At 50.4% G+C, this 19,422-nt stretch overlaps 2 protein-coding genes across 2 annotated transcripts; both read left to right on the forward strand.

Moving 5' to 3' along the window:
* The first annotated feature begins 1,263 nt into the window (after positions 1–1,263).
* On the forward strand, positions 1,264–9,970 carry LOC127771775 (uncharacterized). Its single transcript, XM_052297710.1, has 2 exons — positions 1,264–1,613; positions 8,425–9,970. Exons 1-2 carry the CDS (start codon positions 1,317–1,319, stop codon positions 9,721–9,723), a joined length of 1,596 nt encoding a protein of 531 aa, XP_052153670.1. The 5' UTR covers positions 1,264–1,316; the 3' UTR covers positions 9,724–9,970.
* Positions 9,971–11,004: 1,034 nt separating this feature from the next.
* LOC127771785 (uncharacterized) lies at positions 11,005–12,170 on the forward strand. The gene is made up of 2 exons (XM_052297721.1): positions 11,005–11,181; positions 11,304–12,170. Exons 1-2 carry the CDS (start codon positions 11,032–11,034, stop codon positions 11,943–11,945), a joined length of 792 nt encoding a protein of 263 aa, XP_052153681.1. The 5' UTR covers positions 11,005–11,031; the 3' UTR covers positions 11,946–12,170.
* Positions 12,171–19,422: the final 7,252 nt, after the last annotated feature.

Raw genomic sequence — 19,422 nt, forward strand, 5'->3', positions numbered from 1 at the left:
AAAACATTAAAATAACACAATACGGTACTAACTAATTTTTTTAAAAAAAATTCTAAAATTAGAAAAAGAAAAATAAGATTTCAATTAGGAATACAATTTATAAATAACTAAAATTTGTGATAAAAATAAAGACTATTGAAAGAAAATACCATCTAAAACAGAGTAGAGTGTTGGCGGTTGACACGACATATAAAAAATGTTAATAAAACACCAAATAGAATCCTAATGACGATTAAAAAGAGGGATGTCAGGCAGGCCGTGAAGCAAACGAGTAAGACGGTTATCGGGACTTCTAGAAAGTAAAAAAATAAACCCCATTGATAATCATATTCGATTTTTAAAATCTCAATGACAATAAAAAAGAGAAGCAGCGGACAGGGTGTATAAGAGTATAGTTGCACAGCCGCCGACGGTTGATGAGACTTCTAGAAAATAAAAAATAAATTCCAACGATAGTTATGTTCGATTTTTAGAATCACAATGACAATAATGAGTAGGCGGCAGATGGACTGTAGAGAGGCATAGTGGCATCGTTTGATGGAACTTCTAAAAATTATAAAAAATGAAACTACAAGTCCAATTTAAAAAGAAAAAAAAACCAGTGATAATTATGTTCGATTTTGAAATCTCAATGACAATAAAAAAGGGAGGCAACGGGCGAGTCATATAGGAGTATAATAGCAAAGCCGCTGATGGTTTGGTAGGACTTTTAGAAAGTAAAAAATAAACCAAACGATAATTATTTTTGATTTTTAAAATCTCAATGATAAGAGACAGTGGACTGGCCGTAGAGGAGTATAATGGCAACGTTTGACGGGACATCTAGGAATTGTAAAAACGAAACACAACATGACAATAAACTCTAAAAACTATAAAATCCAATTTTTAACTATTCCAAGAAGAATGAATAGAAATAGTGATAGATCGAGCAAGCAAATAAAGAAGAAGATGACATAATGGGTAGCAACTGGTGTGACTTTTAAAAACTATATATTTAGAAACACGATGATGATAAGGTTTGGCCTTTCAATGTCTTAAGACAATGAGATAGCTATTTAATAAAATTTTTAAGTAAAATCATACTTAAAAAATATATAATTTTGTTTGGGGTTTGCCGCGCAATTGCGCGGGCCACCCAGCTAGTTTTTTTAACTCGTATTTTGTTTGTGTAGAAAAACGTTTTCCAGAATTTTTTTCCCTGAGATTAGTATCCACCGTCGATTTTCTGATCGAACGGTAGGGATGAGTCGAAAGGTTCTCGAAGGCTCGAGACTCGAGGTCCAGCCGCTTCGTCCACCTCCTCTTCCCAGACTCCCATGGCAGCCACGCCCACCACGTCCGCCTCCGCGGCGGCCACCACTCGCCTCTTCCTACCTACTCGCCGCCACCTCCAGGAAACCGCTTCCGTGCCTGCCCCTTCGCGCACCATCGCCCGCCGCTACTCCGGCGGCGTCCGCTCTCTCGGGCCACCGCGCGCCGCCGCGGGCGAGCGTGGCGGCGGGGCCGGCGGAACCATCACCGGGAAGGGCGCCGTCCGCATAGTCTCCATAGTAGGCGACGGGAGCATCAGCCCGCTGAAGGACACGCCATGGGAGGAGGTTATGCGCCACACGGTATGCCTCCGCTCTGAGCTCTGAACCTAGCACCGATTCACCGCTATCAAATGCTAGTGCGGAGTCGCAGTGCAAAGGAGAACTCGACAGTATTGCAATAAGCCGATTCGGAATATGCTGATAACTGAAGAACTTCTATAGATAGAATGTTGTAACGGCAAAGCACATGCAAATACGCGATTGGTCAATTGCACACTCACACAGAAACATTTCGCACGCTCACTTGGAGAACTAGTTGTAGAAGTATTCAAGTATATGTGATTATATGGGCACGAACATTCTAAATTTCTGGTACCTCCAAAATGTGTTAGTACTTAGTACTTGATTATAATTTTGTATCGCTTATTTTACCTTGTTTTAGTACTTGATTATAATTTTGTATCGCTTATTTTACCTTGTTTGCCTTGTGATTTAATAAACCTATCGATGCCACAATCTTAGATTCTGTAAGATGTGACTCTATACAATGCAAGTGTGGAATTTCTGTTCAAGTTTTGTGGATTGATATGTCCATATACGATACCATGGTTTGTGTAGGATTTACATAATTTCTGTTAGAACCTCAATGGTTACTCTCATTGAGAAGAGGATGGCACAAGAAATGGGGCAATTTTCTGGTTTTCTCTCATTCACAAACACAAAGCCATACCTCCCCGAGGAAGGTTGGATACATATATATATAGCCATAGCTGGCTGCAAGCCTATTGCTGCACTCTTCTAGTCTAAAATTCGAAATTTGAAAGGGATGCTGTCCTAGAGGGCATCCCAACTGAATAAAGCATAAAGGGGGGGCATAAAGGAGATGCTAACCGCTGCTGTCCTACTAACCGCAGCTGTCCTAGCAACTGAAAAATATGCTAAAGGAGTAGATGCTGTCCTGAAAAAGGTGAAACTACCCAAAAGCAAAAGAAAGGATCACAAACAAGGACCACAAAGACTTATCCATCATTCTCCCCCTAAGTCTTGTGCGTCGTCTTGTGGGGAAGTTGGGCCATCCCAATCCTGGAGCAGAGCTCGAGGAACTTGATCCTCCCAAGAGGCTTGGTGAGCAAGTCCGCAAGCTGGTCCTTGGTGTTGATGTAGCTCGCCTTGATGCTCCCTTCCTCCAAGTAGCTTCGGATGAAGTGGTACCTCACCCGGATGTGCTTGCTCCGTTCGTGAAAAACGGGGTTCTTTGCCAGGGCCAGAGCGGACTTGCTGTCCACCCTGAGCTCTACCGCTCCAATGTCTCTGCCGAGGAGATCACCAAGCAGTCGAGCAAGCCAGAGCGCCTGGGTCGAAGCGGCGGATGCCGCCATGTACTCGGCCTCGCAGCTGGACAGGGCCACCACCTGCTGCTTGATCGACTGCCAGCTAATGAGGCACTCGCCGAGGAAGAAGAGAATCCCGCTCGTGCTCTTGCTGGTGTCGATGTCGCCGGCGTGGTCGCTGTCGCTGTACCCGACGAAGTGTGCCTTGCCAGGACACCTCGGGTAGTAGAGACCGTGGTCGAGAGTCCCCGCAACGTAGCGGATGATCCTCTTCACAGCCTGCTGGTGCTCCGTCGTCGGTCGCTGCATGAACCGACTGACGTAGCCGACGGAGAAGGCCAAGTCCGGCCGTGTGTGGGTGAGGTAGCGAAGACTCCCCACAAGACGCCGGTACTGTGTAGCATCCACCTCCTCCGTCGTGCTATCGCGGCTCAGCTTCAGTCTCTCCTCCATCGGAGTGAGAGCTGGGTTGCAATCGGTGAGCCCAGCTAGCTCAACGACGCGCTTGGCGTAGGCGGTCTGTCGAAGCGTGATCCCGGAGTCGTCCTGGTGCACTTCGATCCCCAGGTAGAAGGAGAGAGGCCCCAGATCACTCATCTGGAAGGTGGCCTTCATCTCCTCCTTGAACGCCGCCACCTCCGCATCCTTGGTGCCGGTGATCACCAAGTCGTCGACGTAGACACCCACCAGCAAGGCATTTCCTCCATTGCCCCGCCGGTAGATGGCCGCCTCGTGTGGGCTTTGCTCGAAGCCCATCCCCTTGAGTGTGGAATCCAACTTGGCATTCCACGCCCTCGGTGCCTGCCGCAAGCCGTAGAGGGCCTTGTGCAGGCGTAGCACCTTGCCCTCCTTGCCGGGGAGCACGAATCCCGGAGGCTGGTGCACGTAGACCTCCTCCTTCAAGTCGCCGTTCAGAAACGCCGACTTGACATCCATGTGATGGACACCCCAGCCTTCCTGAGCAGCCAGCGCAAGGAGGAGTCGCACAGACTCCATCCGTGCCACGGGAGCGAAGGCATCGTCGTAGTCGATCCCCTCCTGCTGCACGAAACCGCGTGCCACCAAGCGAGCCTTGTGCTTGACGATGGCTCCGGCTTCATCCCTCTTCAGCTTGAACACCCACTTAAGGGTAATCGCGCGGTGACCACGAGGGAGGTCAGCAAGCTCCCAAGTGCGGTTCTCCTGAACCGCGTCCATCTCCGACTGCATCGCGGCACGCCATGCCGCGTGTTTCTCGGCCTCTGCGAAAGACCGAGGCTCACCGTCGTCGCACGCAAGGTGCAACTGCGCCTCCAGGTCGCGAGGCACCTGTCCCGGCACCGGCTGATCGCCGAGAAGATCCTCCATCGTACGGTACCGTAGCTGCTCGCCGTCGTGGTACGCGTCGATGCGCTCCCCGTCGTGGGAGAGCGGAGTAGCGAACTCCACCGGGCTGCGCTCAACACGAGCTGGCGTCGGAGTAGACGTGCCCGGAGGAGTGGCTGTTGGTGCTGGAGCGCGTGGGGTCACCGGCTGGGGCGGTGTCGGCGAAGAGCTCGTCGTAGTTGAAGTCGTGGTCCGAGGATGTGTTGGTGTCGAAGTCGGTGGAGGCTCGGGGACTGGGGTAGACACGCTCGGTGAAGAAGAGCTGCCTACTCCCCCAGCTCCCTCGAAGTGGACGTACTCGATGGTGAAGTCGTCGTACGTCGGAGTCGAACCATCGTCCACCGCCTTGTCCCATACCCACCCTCGCCCTTCGTCGAACACTACGTCGCGCGCCGTGCGCACACGCTGTGTCTCCGGGTCGAGAATGCGGTAGGCCTTCGAGCCCTCCGCGTAGCCGATGAACACCCCTGGGGTGCTCCTGTCATCGAGCTTGCCGATGTGTCCAAGCTCCTTGGCGAACGCGAGGCAGCCGAAGGCCCGCAGGTGGGAGACCGCCGGCTTGCGCCCATGCCAAGCCTCGTACGGTGTCCTGCCATTGAGAGCCTTGGTAGGCGAGCGGTTGAGGATGTAGACGGCCGTCACCACCGCCTCTCCCCAGAAGATGGCCGGCATCCCCCTCTGCTTGAGGAGAGCCCGAGCCATCCCCACAACCGTCTGGTTGCGCCGCTCGACGACGCCGTTCTGCTGCGGGCTGTACGGCGCGGTGTAGTGGCGCTGAATGCCCTCATCAGCGCAGTACGACGCGAATTCAGCCGCCGTGAATTCGCCGCCGTTGTCGGTGCGCAGCACGCGCAGCTTGCGGCCACACTCCGCCTCTGCAGCAGCCTGCGCGTGCCTGATGGCGTCCGCAGCCTCTCCCTTGCTGCCGAGGACCATCACCCACATGTAGCGGGAGAGGTCGTCGACGAGCAGCAGGAAGAAACGTCGTCCTCCTGGTGTGGCCGGTGTCACTGGGCCACACAAGTCCCCGTGCACGAGCTCGAGCCGTTCCTTGGCTCGGAAGCTCGTCTGCTGGGGAAAGGGGAGCCGCCGCTGCTTCGTCACCACGCAGACGTCGCAGAGCTGCTCCACGTGGTCAAGGCACGGCATGCCTCGCACCATCTCCTTGGCACTGAGCTGCTTCAGGGCCTCGAAGTGGAGGTGCCCGAAGCGCTCGTGCCACTGCCACGCCTCGTCGTCCCGACGAGCAGCGAGGCAAACTGGTTGTGCGACCTGCGCGCTGAGGATGTAGAGTCGATTAGTGCCTCTGGTTACCTTGGCAAGAAGGCGACGACGGCGATCCCAAATCCTCATGAGTCCGTCCTCGACCAACACGCGTGAGCCGTTCTCATCCAGCTGTCCCACGCTGATGATAGAATTCCTCAACGCGGGGATGTAGTAGACTCCGGTGAGCAGCCTGTGCTCACCGGACTTGGCGGTGAAGGTGACGGAGCCAACGCCCTTGATCTCCACGCCGGAGGCGTCCCCAAACTTGACAGAGCCTCGGACGCTGGAGTCGAACTCGGTGAAGAACTCCCGTCGGCCGGTCATGTGATGGGTGGCGCCGGTGTCGAGGTACCACCCATCAGCCTTGTCGTTGCTGGAGCCGTTGCAGAGGGAGACGAGTACCTTCGGCTCATCGAGGTGGAGAAAAGCCGTTGCGGCCGGTGCCGCTGGAGGTAGCTCGATGCTTGCGTGAGCCAGGAGCAGAGCCGGTTCTTCCTCCTCCACCCGTGCAACGTGGGCCTGGCCGCGTCGTGGCTGGCGACAGTCTTTGGCCCAATGGCCAAGCTTGCCACAGTTGCGGCAGGTGTCGTCTCGTGCCGGCTTGTGGTTGCCAGCGGCGCCGCCTTGGGCGCCTCTGCGAGCACCACCCTCGGCGCGTCTTTGCGCCCACCGCAACTGGACACCTCCGCGCCCCTTGCGCGGCTTGCGGCCGCCTGTCGAGGGGGAAGACTCCCCCTTCCTCCCGTCGCTCTGAGAGGCCTCCCACTGTTCTCGAGTGAGATGGAGCTTCCCGCCGATGGTGATAGGCCCCGAGAGAGGCTGTGGCTCATCACCATCGACGACCTTGAGGCGACCTAACGCCTCCTCTATCGACATCGTGGAGAGGTCCAGCAGAGACTCGATCGAGCGAGCGATCTGCCTGTACTTCTCTGGGACGCAGCGAAAGAGCTTCTCGACAGCTCTCTCCTCGTCGTAGGTGTCGTCGCCGTACTGCACCATCTTCTGCAAAAGAGTGTTGAGACGGAGGGCAAAGTCATCAACATCCTCACCCGGCTTGAAGGCCAGGTTCTCCCACTCCTTGCGGAGTGCCTGCAGTGTGGACTTGCGGGCGCGGTCGCTGCCGATGCGTGCCGCAGCGATGGCGTCCCAGGCCTCCTTGGCAGTCCGCTTCTGGGAAAGCGAGAACTGCATCTCGGGCGGGACTGCAGCGATGAGGGCATCCAGTGCCCGCCGATCCTCATCGTAGTCGACGTCGCCGTACCGGACTGCCTCCCACATGTGCCGCACCTGGAGCCTCACCCTCATCACCGCGGCCCACTCGATGTAGTTGGTTTTGGTGAGGGTAGGCCACCCACCGCCGGGACCAAAGTCCCTGACCACCGTCTGGACGCCGTGGTGACCATGCCGCCGGTCAGGGGAGGGAGAGCCGCGCTGCCTACGAGGGCCGCGCGCGGGCTCCGGGCTGCCGCCGGCACGCCAGCGCCCGTCTAGGTTCCCGTCGGCGGGTGCGCGGTCCCTTGGACCGCCGCCGCCGCCGTGGGGGTGGGCTGCTGCCCACCGCTCTGCCCGCTCCCGCGCCCTTCCTCTTGCCAGCTCCTCAAGCTCCCTGTCGGCGGTGATGTCGCCGGCGATGGAGCCGTTGATGCTGCTGCGCAAGGTCTCAACCTCTACCTCCGCCGCACGTGCCGCATCTTCCGCCGCCTCTGCTTCCGCCTCCGCCCTGGCTGCTGCCAACTCCGCTGCCGCCAGTCTGGCCGCCCTCGCTGCTGCTGCAGCGGTCTGAGCCGTTGCTCGCCTGCGCTCTTCTGCTGCGGCGAGCTCGGCGTCCTGCTGACGCCGAGTGCTCGAGGCGACCGAACGCCGAGACCGAACGTCGGACATGGCGTGCCTCCGGGAGGCTGCTGCGTGGAGAGGGGGAAGGGAGAGGGGAAGGAGCAGCCGGTGCTGCTGCTGTTGGCTGAGAGCTCAACCGAGCTTGGGAAGGGGTGGAACAGGAGATGTTTAGCCTACAGGAAAGTGTGGCTCTGATACCAAATGTTAGAACCTCAATGGTTACTCTCATTGAGAAGAGGATGGCACAAGAAATGGGGCAATTTTCTGGTTTTCTCTCATTCACAAACACAAAGCCATACCTCCCCGAGGAAGGTTGGATACATATATATATAGCCATAGCTGGCTGCAAGCCTATTGCTGCACTCTTCTAGTCTAAAATTCGAAATTTGAAAGGGATGCTGTCCTAGAGGGCATCCCAACTGAATAAAGCATAAAGGGGGGGCATAAAGGAGATGCTAACCGCTGCTGTCCTACTAACCGCAGCTGTCCTAGCAACTGAAAAATATGCTAAAGGAGTAGATGCTGTCCTGAAAAAGGTGAAACTACCCAAAAGCAAAAGAAAGGATCACAAACAAGGACCACAAAGACTTATCCATCAATTTCCATAATACAATTGTGTGTCATACCTGTGGGCTTATGAAAAGGGGCATGTGCGTGGAATCACCCAAAAAAAATCCGCACATATATTTCAGTCTTTCCTGGCCATCATTTATTTAGTGATAGTGTACAAAACTGCAACCCTTGCAGAGCCATTCATGGGAAATATGTTGTAAGTTGGTTTCCTTTGTTTTCCCATTTGTGGTCTTGTGGATGACGATCAAACCCAAGATGCCACTCATGTGAACTCAATCTAATATAGTAGTATCATCGAAATTGTTTAACTTTTTGTTTTTTGAGTTAGCATGCACATAAGGAAAAACATGTAGAGTCCAAGCTTATTTGTGCATCTGAGGATTACAAGATAACACATTTGTTCATTCAGAAAGCAAGAAACAGGTCCTCTGATTTATTGTCGTACTTAATATGAATATGCAGAATATCTCTCTGCATAAATTTACTGCCAGTAACCATGCATCTCGTTTTTTCTGTCTTTTCAGGCTAATAGGATGAAGTGGGTTGACGAAGGATTTGAAATGCTTGTCTTCACAGACAAGTCAATTGGCCATGATGAACTTAGGAAAGAGCTGGCACAGTGTGATATGCTAGTCAATGTTGCAATAACGAGTCAGGAGACTGTTCAGTGGCTTATAAATAACAGTGAGGACATTCCCAATATAATCTGCTTTCAATCATCTCCAACCTTAGAAAACAAGTTAGGTGGCAGGTATGTTCAATACACTGGACGTCAGGACATGTTTTGCAAGCTAACAAATATTGGAGAAACAGGTGGCATGAAGGAATCTGCTGAAGTCCTTAAGGCTGTATCTAATGCCTGGGAAAGGCATAATTCAGATGACATTAGATTTTGCTTACTTGTTGTGGTTAATGCGTACATAAGACCTGTTGATATGCTGCAAAACCTTAGGGCAAAAGGTCTGTCTACCCTAAGCTGTATGATAAGAAATTGTGGTCCTCAGATACTGAATTGTCTGTTCGATCCCAACTGTAGGAAAGCCCTTCAGTGTTTAAATTCATGTTCTCCAACTGATCAAGTTTGCAACTATCGCTGCATTGCGTCGTATGAGAGTCCGCATCTGGAGGCCTTTTCTTTATGTGTTTTGCAGAAGAACAATTGTCTTGATCTCAATGCCGAGATCCCCAGTAAGCCCTCTGTACCCCCACTAACCATGTTCAGAGAACAAATGCTAAGCCATGAACTTGCAGAAGACATGTTTGTTGGATGGTTGGACAACTTGGAATGGAGTTGGAGAGTTGTAGCTGGACAAAATCCAGCATATGATCAATTCCCATGTCAGTATCAATTATTTTACAGGGGAAAAGCTAAAGGTTCATTTTGGTATGAGCCAATTTTTCAAGTCAGAACCCTGGAAGGGGAACTGGTTTGGAGGCGCAGAAAGTACCGAGTAAGAAGAGCTCTCATCCCTGGTACATTTTACTTCAGTGTGCTGGATAATGGTGTGGTTTCAAAGGAGTTTTGGACAATCGTTGATGTTTCAGATGATTTCAGCTGGGGTCTGTTCCATTATCACGGAGCCGCTCAGGCCGCTGGACTAGCATACACTGGAGCAGTGCTCGTTAGCCCAGATGGCTCTTGTCCAGATTTGGATGACCCAAGACTGGCATCTGCTTTAGATAAGTGTGGGATCAAGAAGTGGGAGCTTTATATGGTTGATAACTGTTCCTGCACTGGTGCACCTTTGGGAACTCCTGGAGATGCAAAGCTGCATTATCAGATTGCTCCTGGAAAAGAATCAGGTATTTTGCAGACAGGGTGATGTGTTCTAACGGCACAGAAGGTTCCCAGATGACTTGCACGGTTGCACCTCTAAGTCAGGCAGTGTGGACTGTGGTCTGTGGATACTGCGGACTTGATTCAGTGCAGGAATTGCTTGCACTGTTGCACCCACTAGACTACAAATATGTAAGAATAACATTCAGGTATCGCTGAAAAGAGTAATTATGTAAAATGAGCGGTTCTTTATCTTATATAGTTATCATCTAATGTCATGCCTTTTTTACTGTCACCATGTCTTCAAGTGCTAACAAATAAATCGGACTTAACCCTTATCTAAAAGAACAAATAAGACACGGTTAAATACTTAAGTGTATTTGGTTAAATATTGCTGTACCTAAGCTAAATATTTACATGTAGTGACCAAGGCACTTACCTAAACCTCCAAACCTCAGCTGAAGTTGGCAGAGGCACACCTCCAGTCCCTGCATATGCTGTGCCAGTCTAAAATTCCCTGTCACAGACTCTGGAATTCCCATGTTATTGTTGTATAGTTGTCTTGTTATTCAGAATCCTCTATTTCCTAAGTTGTAGCGTTATTATAGTAGGTTGCAACACTCTGATTTGTGCAGAGATGTTTATATCCATGCTGATGAAACCAAAGATATCTGTTTTTACTGTGAAGATGTAATCAAGACCTAACCGTAAAAGCCTTCATCTGGCAGATGATCCATGTTATAAAGCATCTTATTGTTTTCCCATATACGGCTGCTGAAGCATCTTTTTGGGTTCAGTTAGTTCAGCGCAGGACTAATGTGGAGGGCCATCTTAGCCACAAATCGAAGTAAGCAACTTGCCCACGTCTGGTTGACTTGCAAGACCCAGGCTATTTTTCAATCTACAGGTTTCAGATTGCTATTCCTGTCTTTACCTCATCTTTCTACAATCCACATCTTTCAGATTTGATGCATTGCCTGTTTTTACCTACCTTTTACCCCATATTTTTCCTTGTCCTGTTAGCAGCATGCTTCTACTTTCCTGATTGCCTTTGAAAATTATTTTATCTTGTGCATAATTTTTGTTGCAGCAGTTTCAGCATGTGGTGGTGTACTATTAGGAGGAGAAAAATGGTGTAACCGCCACTAGAATACACTAGTGGATAATGCAAATGCAAAGTTGTTCACTGAGATGGATCAGATGACAACTGCTGATTTTGACTTTGACTCTGAATCTGTCATCTTCGGTGATCTATAAATTCCATCCAGATCCACCCCAACAATTCGCGCTCTTCACAGTCCAGGACTGGAGCTGTGGTCCGGTGGAGGTTATAGAGAAGAAGCAGAGAGCAAGAATGGCTGGGCTGTATGAGAGACCGTCGGAGACGTACACCAAGAAGCGGCCTCGGTACCCTGACGCTTGGTTCTCCAAGCTCGCCGCCCTCACCGCCGGCCACCACCGCGCCTGGGACGCCGGCTGCGGCACCGGCCAGGCCTCCATCAGCGTAAGCGCCCAATCTCTGAACCACTCTCGCCGCTTCATCATCTTCTGAACTCTGAAAAAAAACGAAAAATTTCGCCGGCGATCGACCGTCTTTATCATCAGTGTTTCTCCGTGTGCGTTCAGATCGCGGAGCACTACGACAGCGTGGTCGCGACGGACGCGAGCGAGGGGCAGATCCGCCACGCCGTCGCGCACCCCAAGGTGCGGTACCTGCACACCCCGGTGGACCTCTCCGAGGACGACCTCGTCGCCATGGTCGGCGGCGAGGGCTCGCTGGACCTCGTCGTGGTGGCGACCTCCATCCACTGGTTCGACATCCCGCTCTTCTACGCCGTGGCCAACCGCGTCCTCAAGAGGCCCGGCGGCGTCCTCGCGGTGTGGGGCTACAACTACGAGATCCACCCGTTCGAGGACAAGCTGCACGGGCAGCTGTACCCGGCCATGCGCCCGTATATGGACCCGAGGACGAGGCTGGCCATGGACAGGTACCGCGACCTGCCGTTCCCGTTCGAGCCCGTCGGCGTGGGCCGCGAGGGCGAGCCGGCCGACGTCGACATAGAGGTGGACATGACGCTGGACGACCTCGTCGGGTTCCTGAAGACCGGCTCCGTCGTGACGACGGCGAGGGAGAAGGGAGTAGACCTGGAGGCGGTGACCAAGGACGTGATGAAGGGGGTGGAGGCGGAGTGGGGAGACCCGGCGGTGGCGAGGAAGCTCGTGTTCAAGGCCTTCATGCTCGCCGGGAAGCCCAAAGTGCTGAACTGAAACGTGCGCTGAACCGCTGATTGCTGATCATTGGTCAACCGCGTCTTGTTTCGTTGCGATAGATTGGTGACTTCACCAGAATAAATTCCGGAGAGACGACTGACTGCTTCGGGGTTGTGCACGGTTGTGATGCTGCTTTATGTTTGCCGCTTTGTCGCAGCCCATTGCACTGCGATGCTGGGCACCCCTTTTTGCCGAATAAGTTCGAGCTGGTATTGGATATACTGCACGGTATCTGCAATTCTGCATTTTATATGCCTAAAACAAGGGAATTTTCGCCAGCGTCATCAGCAAATAATATCGTTTCCGGGGTTTAAATTCGGCAGATGCATCAGGCAAGTAGGGCCTAAAAGATTAGTGTGGTAATGGGATGGTATAGTTGGCATTGCCAGTTTGAAACAAGCTTTGTTTCGGTCCTGCTCACCAGCTTCTTCGACCTCGGCGCGAAAAAACACACTGTTTAGTAATTTAAAAAACGTACGTGTAAAAAAAATGAAGATGAGTTGAAAAAGGAAAGGAAGAACACAGTCCTAATAAAGCTAAAAGAGTGCAAAAAGTACACCGAAGGTCCCTCAACTTGTCATCGAGTTACAAAATCGTTCCCCAACTGTGAAACTAGATATAGCACATCCCTCAATTTATAAAAATCGTTCGCTTTAGATCCTTCGGTGGTTTTGACCCGTTTTTGTCTTACGTGACGGCTGAGTTAGTGTGGGACCCACGTGGGCCCTACATGTCAGCGTGGCACGTCGGCCTCCTCTCTTTCCCTTATTCTCTCCCTTCCTCCTCTCTCTCTCTCACCTTTCTCTCTTCTCTGGGCAAGCCGGACGGCGGCTGGGGCGGATGCCGCTAGAGTGAGGTGGGAGAGGAGGTGACGGCGGCAGCTGCGATGCAGGAGAAGGCGAGGGCGGCGGCCGGTTGCGAATGGCGTCGTCGCGCTGTGTCGCCACCGCCGGTGAAGCGGCCCCGTGCAGGCGGGCACCGCGGTGTTGGGCGCGGAGGCGGAGGCGGGGCCGAACGCCCGCGGCAGTGGGCACGAAGGTGGAGGCAGGGCCGGCTATAGTTGGGTTCTTTCATGGCGAGCGAAGCTGAGTGTTCCTTGAGAAGGCGACAGAACTCGTCCTCAAGAATGTCCAAGGCAGCGACGAGGAGGCCGCCGTCCAGGTTTGCGGAGGGGGTCTTGAGGTGAGAGAGCACCTCGGCGAGGTCGGACACGAAGCAGGGGTCGGCGAGGCTGCGGTCCCCGAGGTACTCGGCGAAGCTGAGCCACTGGGAGGCGATGCCACAGTTGTCGGAGAGGAAGTGGAGCGCCTCCTCGAGGCGGGACAACACAACGAGGTATCTGAGGAGGTCGTCGGCGACGGCGGAGGCCGCGAGGAACGGCGGCTCGAGGCCGCGCACGGCGACGGCCGGCCCCACAGCGCGGTTGATGTACTCCCCAGCGCCCTCGAGTGTGTCCCGCGGGGTGTGATCGGGCACAACGCCGCCTCCATCACCGGGAACCTCGCCTGGATCTCCCCAAGCTTGGGCCCCGCCCTGCTAGTGCGTGGTTGAGCGCCCGCGACTTCTCCACCCCGGCTCGCAACGCCCGCCGCAGCCGCCGCCGCCTCCTGCTCTCCTGCCTCGCCCCGGTGGCCTCCGCCCCAGTCGTCGGCCGGCTTGCCCAGAGAAGAGAGAAGAATGTGAGAGAGAGAGAGAGGGGAGGAGGAAAATAGAGAATGAGCCCGACGTGGCCATGCTGACATGTGGGGCCCACGTGGGTTTCACGCTGACTCAACTGCCACGTAGAACAAAACTGTGGTTAAAACCACCGAAGGACCTAAAGTGAATGTTTTTTGTAAAATGATTGATGTGTTATATCTGGTTTTGTGGTTGGAGCACGATTTTGTAGCTCGATGACAAGTTGAGGGACCTCCGGTGTACTTTTTCCTAAAAGAATCGATTTACTTGGACGGTCCAACCCATGTATGTGGATAACGAGCCCACCTAAACAAACCGGCACGTCCACTTCAACAGTAGGCCTTAGGATTCTGGCCCAAAAAATATGCGACATCGCCCATCAGAGGCCCGTTTAATTCAGAACCACGGAACAGCGAAGCAGACCGCCGGAGCCACCCTACTACCCTCAAGGCCTCGGACGCCGGGGGCCAGCCTCCCAAGCCTCGGAACCTTCTTTGTCGTGTTGTACGCCCAAATATCTACTAGTATCGACAAGCACATGCTGCACCATGTAAACAGTGAGTAAACAAACGAAAGCAAATCTTATGACGTCCGTCGAGTATCTACCTTGGAGGTTTCAAAAAAAAAAAACGGATTTGCTATACAACTGTCGACAGTTAATAGGAGGTGAACACTTTCAAATTTTAAACCGTCTAATATGCTTTGAGATCTGTGCTAGTGAGGGAAAACGGTTAAATATTCAGATACGTGCAGTAGGGATTGAACCCAACACCTCCAACTTGGAGGTTTGTTCACCTAACCAATTCTCCCATCGGGTTTTTTTGAGTTACACTCGAGTTACATATTAGTTATATAATAGTTACATAGTAGTTACAATATAATTACATAGTAGTTATATTTGAAAGTTTTTCATCCAAAAACTGTCGACAGTTGTATAGCTACTTAAAAAAAGAGTATCTATACTCGAGGAATCACGTTAGAATAATCACGTTCCGTTCCTGGCAGCCGAGGCAACGTCGGAGCCACTCGATCCGTACGTGCTACTTTCACAAAAAGCAGGATTGAAAGATTACGGGCTCGGTGCCCCCGGTGCGCCTCGATTACTCCTTTTCCCCGTGATCGGTATGGTTCGATCGAAGAACACATCGATCGGCGAACGCACATACAAAATGATCCCAGTGCTTGAGTCACAAGCAGGAGCACCGTGGAATACACAGCACACGAGTGCACGAAGATGGGTTCAAGGCCATGCTTGCGTGCAATCTCTCTGTAAATGTAACACATCTTCTTCAACATTCGAAAGTCAAGTGATACAGAATGGAGATAGCTCCTTTTGTGGCTGCTACTGGAGTCTCGTTTTCGCCGTATATGATACTTTTTCTTGCAGCAAGTTTAATAGTATAGTCAACTACTAGCCTCCAATTTATCTATAACCAATTTAATAGCTCATTCATACAATAGTTACATACTACACTATAAATATCTGGTCCCACCTATCATACACACACCGCGTTTTGAAGTTCGTGCTATAGCTAGCTACAAATCTGTAACCCGCTGCTCTTTTCTCTCCTCATTTATCTCTTTAAAATATGTTTGCAGCTGGCTTATAAACTGCTATTGTAACCAAAGTTTCGCTGTCCGTCCGTCTCCTGTTCGAGCAGTAATGCATTGGGAAGGGGAGGAAAGGCTGCAGAGCTGTAGTGCGAGAATGCGAGCGTTTGGTTGCTTCTGTTTATGCTCCCACTTCGCGGCATATAGCCCTATTGGAACCGGGTTCTCTGTCACGTCTCGGATGAGTCGCTCTCACGAGGCTATCCCTGCCCTGTGCGGCTCTTCCTGCCGAGTGATTAGTTCTCTTTCATTTCATCTTAAAAAAAAAGTTAGGGCATCTTTAATTCGAAGAAAAAACATAAAAAAATTTGAAGGATTTCAATATTATAGGAAAAAATTCCTGTGAATGTTTTTAAACAAATGATTGGATCATATGTTGATCTTTTAAAATTCATATGGAATGGACAATTCTATAGAGATTTTAAAGGAATTTTAGCTAGAGCTTCAACTGAAAATCTCTTTTATCTAATTCCTGCGATTTTTCTGCAGTCTAATCAAACGGTCATTTCTTCTTTTTTTTTTGTTTTGTACTTATATTCCTATCAAAATTCTATGTTTTTCTTATTCTCTCGTTTTTCCATTCCTGCGATTTAGAGAGACCCTTAGGCTCTATTCATTCCAGGGTGATAGGGGAGATTAAGTCTCGTTTTCCACGCGCACACTTTTCAAACTACCAAACGATGTGTTTTTTGTAAAAAAGTTCTATAGGAATGTTGCTTTAAAAAATCATATTAATCCATTTTTGAAATTTAAAATAGTTAATACTTAATTAATTATGAGCTAATGGCTCACCTCGTTTTACGTATCTTTTCAATCTCCTCAGTCCCCTTCTCCTCAAACACACCCTTAATCTCTTTCAGATATGAGATAAAAAGGAAATTATGTGTCAAGCACAAGTAGTATGTGCACTCCCATGATTAAAGGTGCAAGTGGAAAGATTCGCAAACCCATTTATAATTCAAATTAATAGATAACCTAAAAGGTTGTCTGTTTATTATTTGTATCATACGTAGGTTCGTGGATCGGTCCGCTTGCACCTTTAGCTATGATCTTTCTGATATCAAAAAACTGACTGGCTCCCATCCCATTCATGCCATCTCGGTACCTCACGCTTTCTGCAACGTACGCGCGCCCATCTGAAGATAACATAATCTAATCCGTGTACATATGTCACCCGGGAGTCAAAACCACACCGCGCGCACCACTCGCGGCCGCGTGTCGACGTCTCCACCACACCCCCGCTCGCTCCGTCTCTTCTGCGGCATCAAAAATCTACTGCCCCCGTACTAGCTTTCGGTATACCGGCCGGCCCGTGCGTAATGTAGTCATGTACTCCGAGCAGGTGGTACGCGACAGCGACGCGTACGTACAGGCGTCAACCGCGACTCCGCCCCTGCGCGCGCGCGCTACGGTTTCCAACCGAATCGAAAGGTAAAAAGCGAACAGGGAATGCGACCCCAGATATCACCCGGCTGCTCTACAACCCCGGCGTTTGTCACGTTGAGACTTGTACGGTTCCGCGCGTGGAACCGATGCGGCCGAACGCGCCGTGGCCACTCGCTGCGTCGCGCGTCGCGGTCCACGCAGTGAAGTGGTGAGCGCTTCAGGCCGCCCGCGGGGGGGGGGGGGGGGGGGGGGGGGGGGGGGGGGGGGATAAGACGAAGGTGAAGTTAGCGGTGCAGCAGGAGTATTCCGCAAGAGGCCGCGAGGTGAAAAGACAGCACGCATGTATGGGCACGTATCACCATTTACCACGGAGAACCGGTGTTGTTGATCTCACCATCCATCTCGGCTGACATGACGACCGCTCAATTATCCGCACATTATATGCTTTGCACAGATGCTGAATTGCCAGTGGGATGACGGATTTTGGTGCTTTTGTTTCGCATCATCTGCGAATGGGAGTATAGTGGTGCATATGGCGTCATGCTAGACGCAAACTGTGAAAGCTGCACAAGGCCCTGTTTTTGCTTATCCCTTAAGTGCTAGCTCTCCGTCGCCATCAGCCCATCGCCGATTGATAGAACAATGCCAATGAGGTTATAAAACGTGAACTGGCCTGGTTTAGTTCCAATTTTCCCTAAAAACATCACATCGAATCTTTGATACATGCATAGAGCATTAAATATAGATAAAAACTAAAACTAATTGCACAGTTTGCATAGAAATCGCGAGACGGATTTTTTAAGCCTAGTTAGTCCATGATTAACCATAAAAGTGCTATAGTAACCCGCATGTGCTAATGACGGCTTAATTAGGCTCAAAAGATTCGTCTCGCGGTTTCCAGACGAGTTATGAAATTAGTTTTTTCATTCGTGTCCAAAAACCTCTTCCGATATCCGGTCAAACATCTGATGTGACAACCAAAAATTTTCTTTTCACGAAATAAACAGCCTCTAAAATTCGGATGCATTGGATTGATTTGTAGTGCGGTTATGTCAGGTTGCCAATAATGCAGCTGTTGGACGAATGGGGCATGTCCAAACGACCAACATCCATGGCCTGATCTGTTCATGCTCTGCTTTCATGTGCAAGCACTAGCTCTCTCTAGAGAAGATGAGTGGTGCGTGTACTGCAAATGGGGCAGATTTAGTTGCATAAATTGCACTAAAGAATTTTAATCAGACGCCCGGTACTAGAGAACATGGTTTGTCTCCCTTCAGAAAAGAGGGAGAAAGAGGTGCCATGATGGTTTATTCCCCTATCAGCAGACTTGATTGGATTCTATTGTCTCAAACTGACCAGGTGATGCCTCACTAGAAAAATATGCAAACTTTCAATATGGTTCGAAAAATATAGAGAACAACAAAATTGCAGTGATGATAATAGGAGCAGTGGGCATGATGACCACCGTCCTTTGTATTGAGGAAAACATATGACCACTGTCTGGTACAGTGCTTCGACCTGTCATGCCATGAATTGGTAAACAAATATATTCCAGTACAATTTAATGTATTATACTCCTTGTTTGATGGAAGACAGTGACACCGACTTAGATAATAAAATGTTAAAGAAGTTGGAAACATTTCTCTGTACGTGATCCATCGTGGCATAGCGTTTCCTTCCCCTGAATCATGTATAGTAGGTATTTTGTTTCAGAACGTAATCTAGTCAAAGCACACACCTAATACCAACATAGAGAACAGTTTTGCTTAAGAAAAATCATTGCCCACAGAATCCAGAAGCAATACGAACCAGCTATGCTTGTACCAAATGTCAATCCTAGTATTGATACAGCTGAATAATCTCAGACGAGGAAAGATGAGCTCCTGATCTTTTTACAAGTCAATCATGGTTGAGCATTGCCCCATTCGATCTTTCTTGGTTGGCTAGCATGCCTGTTGTTTACGATCTTCAAGAGGATTCTTCTTCGACCTGTTGTGCTCTGGGCCAGACAACACGCCTTCTTTTACATCATTTGTGTAAAGTAACAATATGCTACCAACCACAAGTTCTGCGTGATCAGTATTAATATTTGAGAGTGCCCCATATAACAGCATAACTGTAGACTAGCTGAAGTCACACGTAAAACACTAGAGAAAAATGAAGAGATGCAGGAATGCCCAAACAAATTTGTGTGAACATGGCAGTTGTTTTTCCTGTGTAAGAAAGAAAAAAAAAAGAAGAGGAGAAACTTTTATAACGAAACAAAAACTAGTGCAATGGTTATGCTGGCCCAGATGAGGAGTGCACCCAAAAGGTGAGATGAAGCGAAGTAGGAAGGGAGATCTGCAGGCGGCAGCCAGGCAAGCAACATCAATTGCCCTAGCTAATCCGGCTGATCGCTGTCAAGCTACTGGTGAAACAGCCTCCAAACCAAGCTGCTTTGCGTGGAAAACACGTGCATGCGGATTTGCTTGGAAATCTCTCCGCGCATACGCTGTGCCCATGCCATGGCAGCCACCGGCCCACCGCCGTGCATACGCACCGTCCATTTTTTTCACTCGGCCATACGCTCCAAGTTGGAACCTGAAGAAGTGTGAAACTCCCACCGGATGAAATGACGATGCAACAACCGTTAAGACTCTAGCGACAAATCCGTAGTATTCGGATAGGTACCGGGGTAGTGTGGTACACGAAGAATGTAACTTTGACACGCGCGGTGGTCGGCAAACTGCACAAACATGGGTGTGTTTAGTTCCACGCTAAAATTGAAAGTTTGACTAAAATTAAAAGTTTAAAGAAA

This window comes from Oryza glaberrima, chromosome 1 (assembly GCF_000147395.1).
Source record: "Oryza glaberrima chromosome 1, OglaRS2, whole genome shotgun sequence".
Lineage (NCBI taxonomy): Eukaryota > Viridiplantae > Streptophyta > Magnoliopsida > Poales > Poaceae > Oryza > Oryza glaberrima.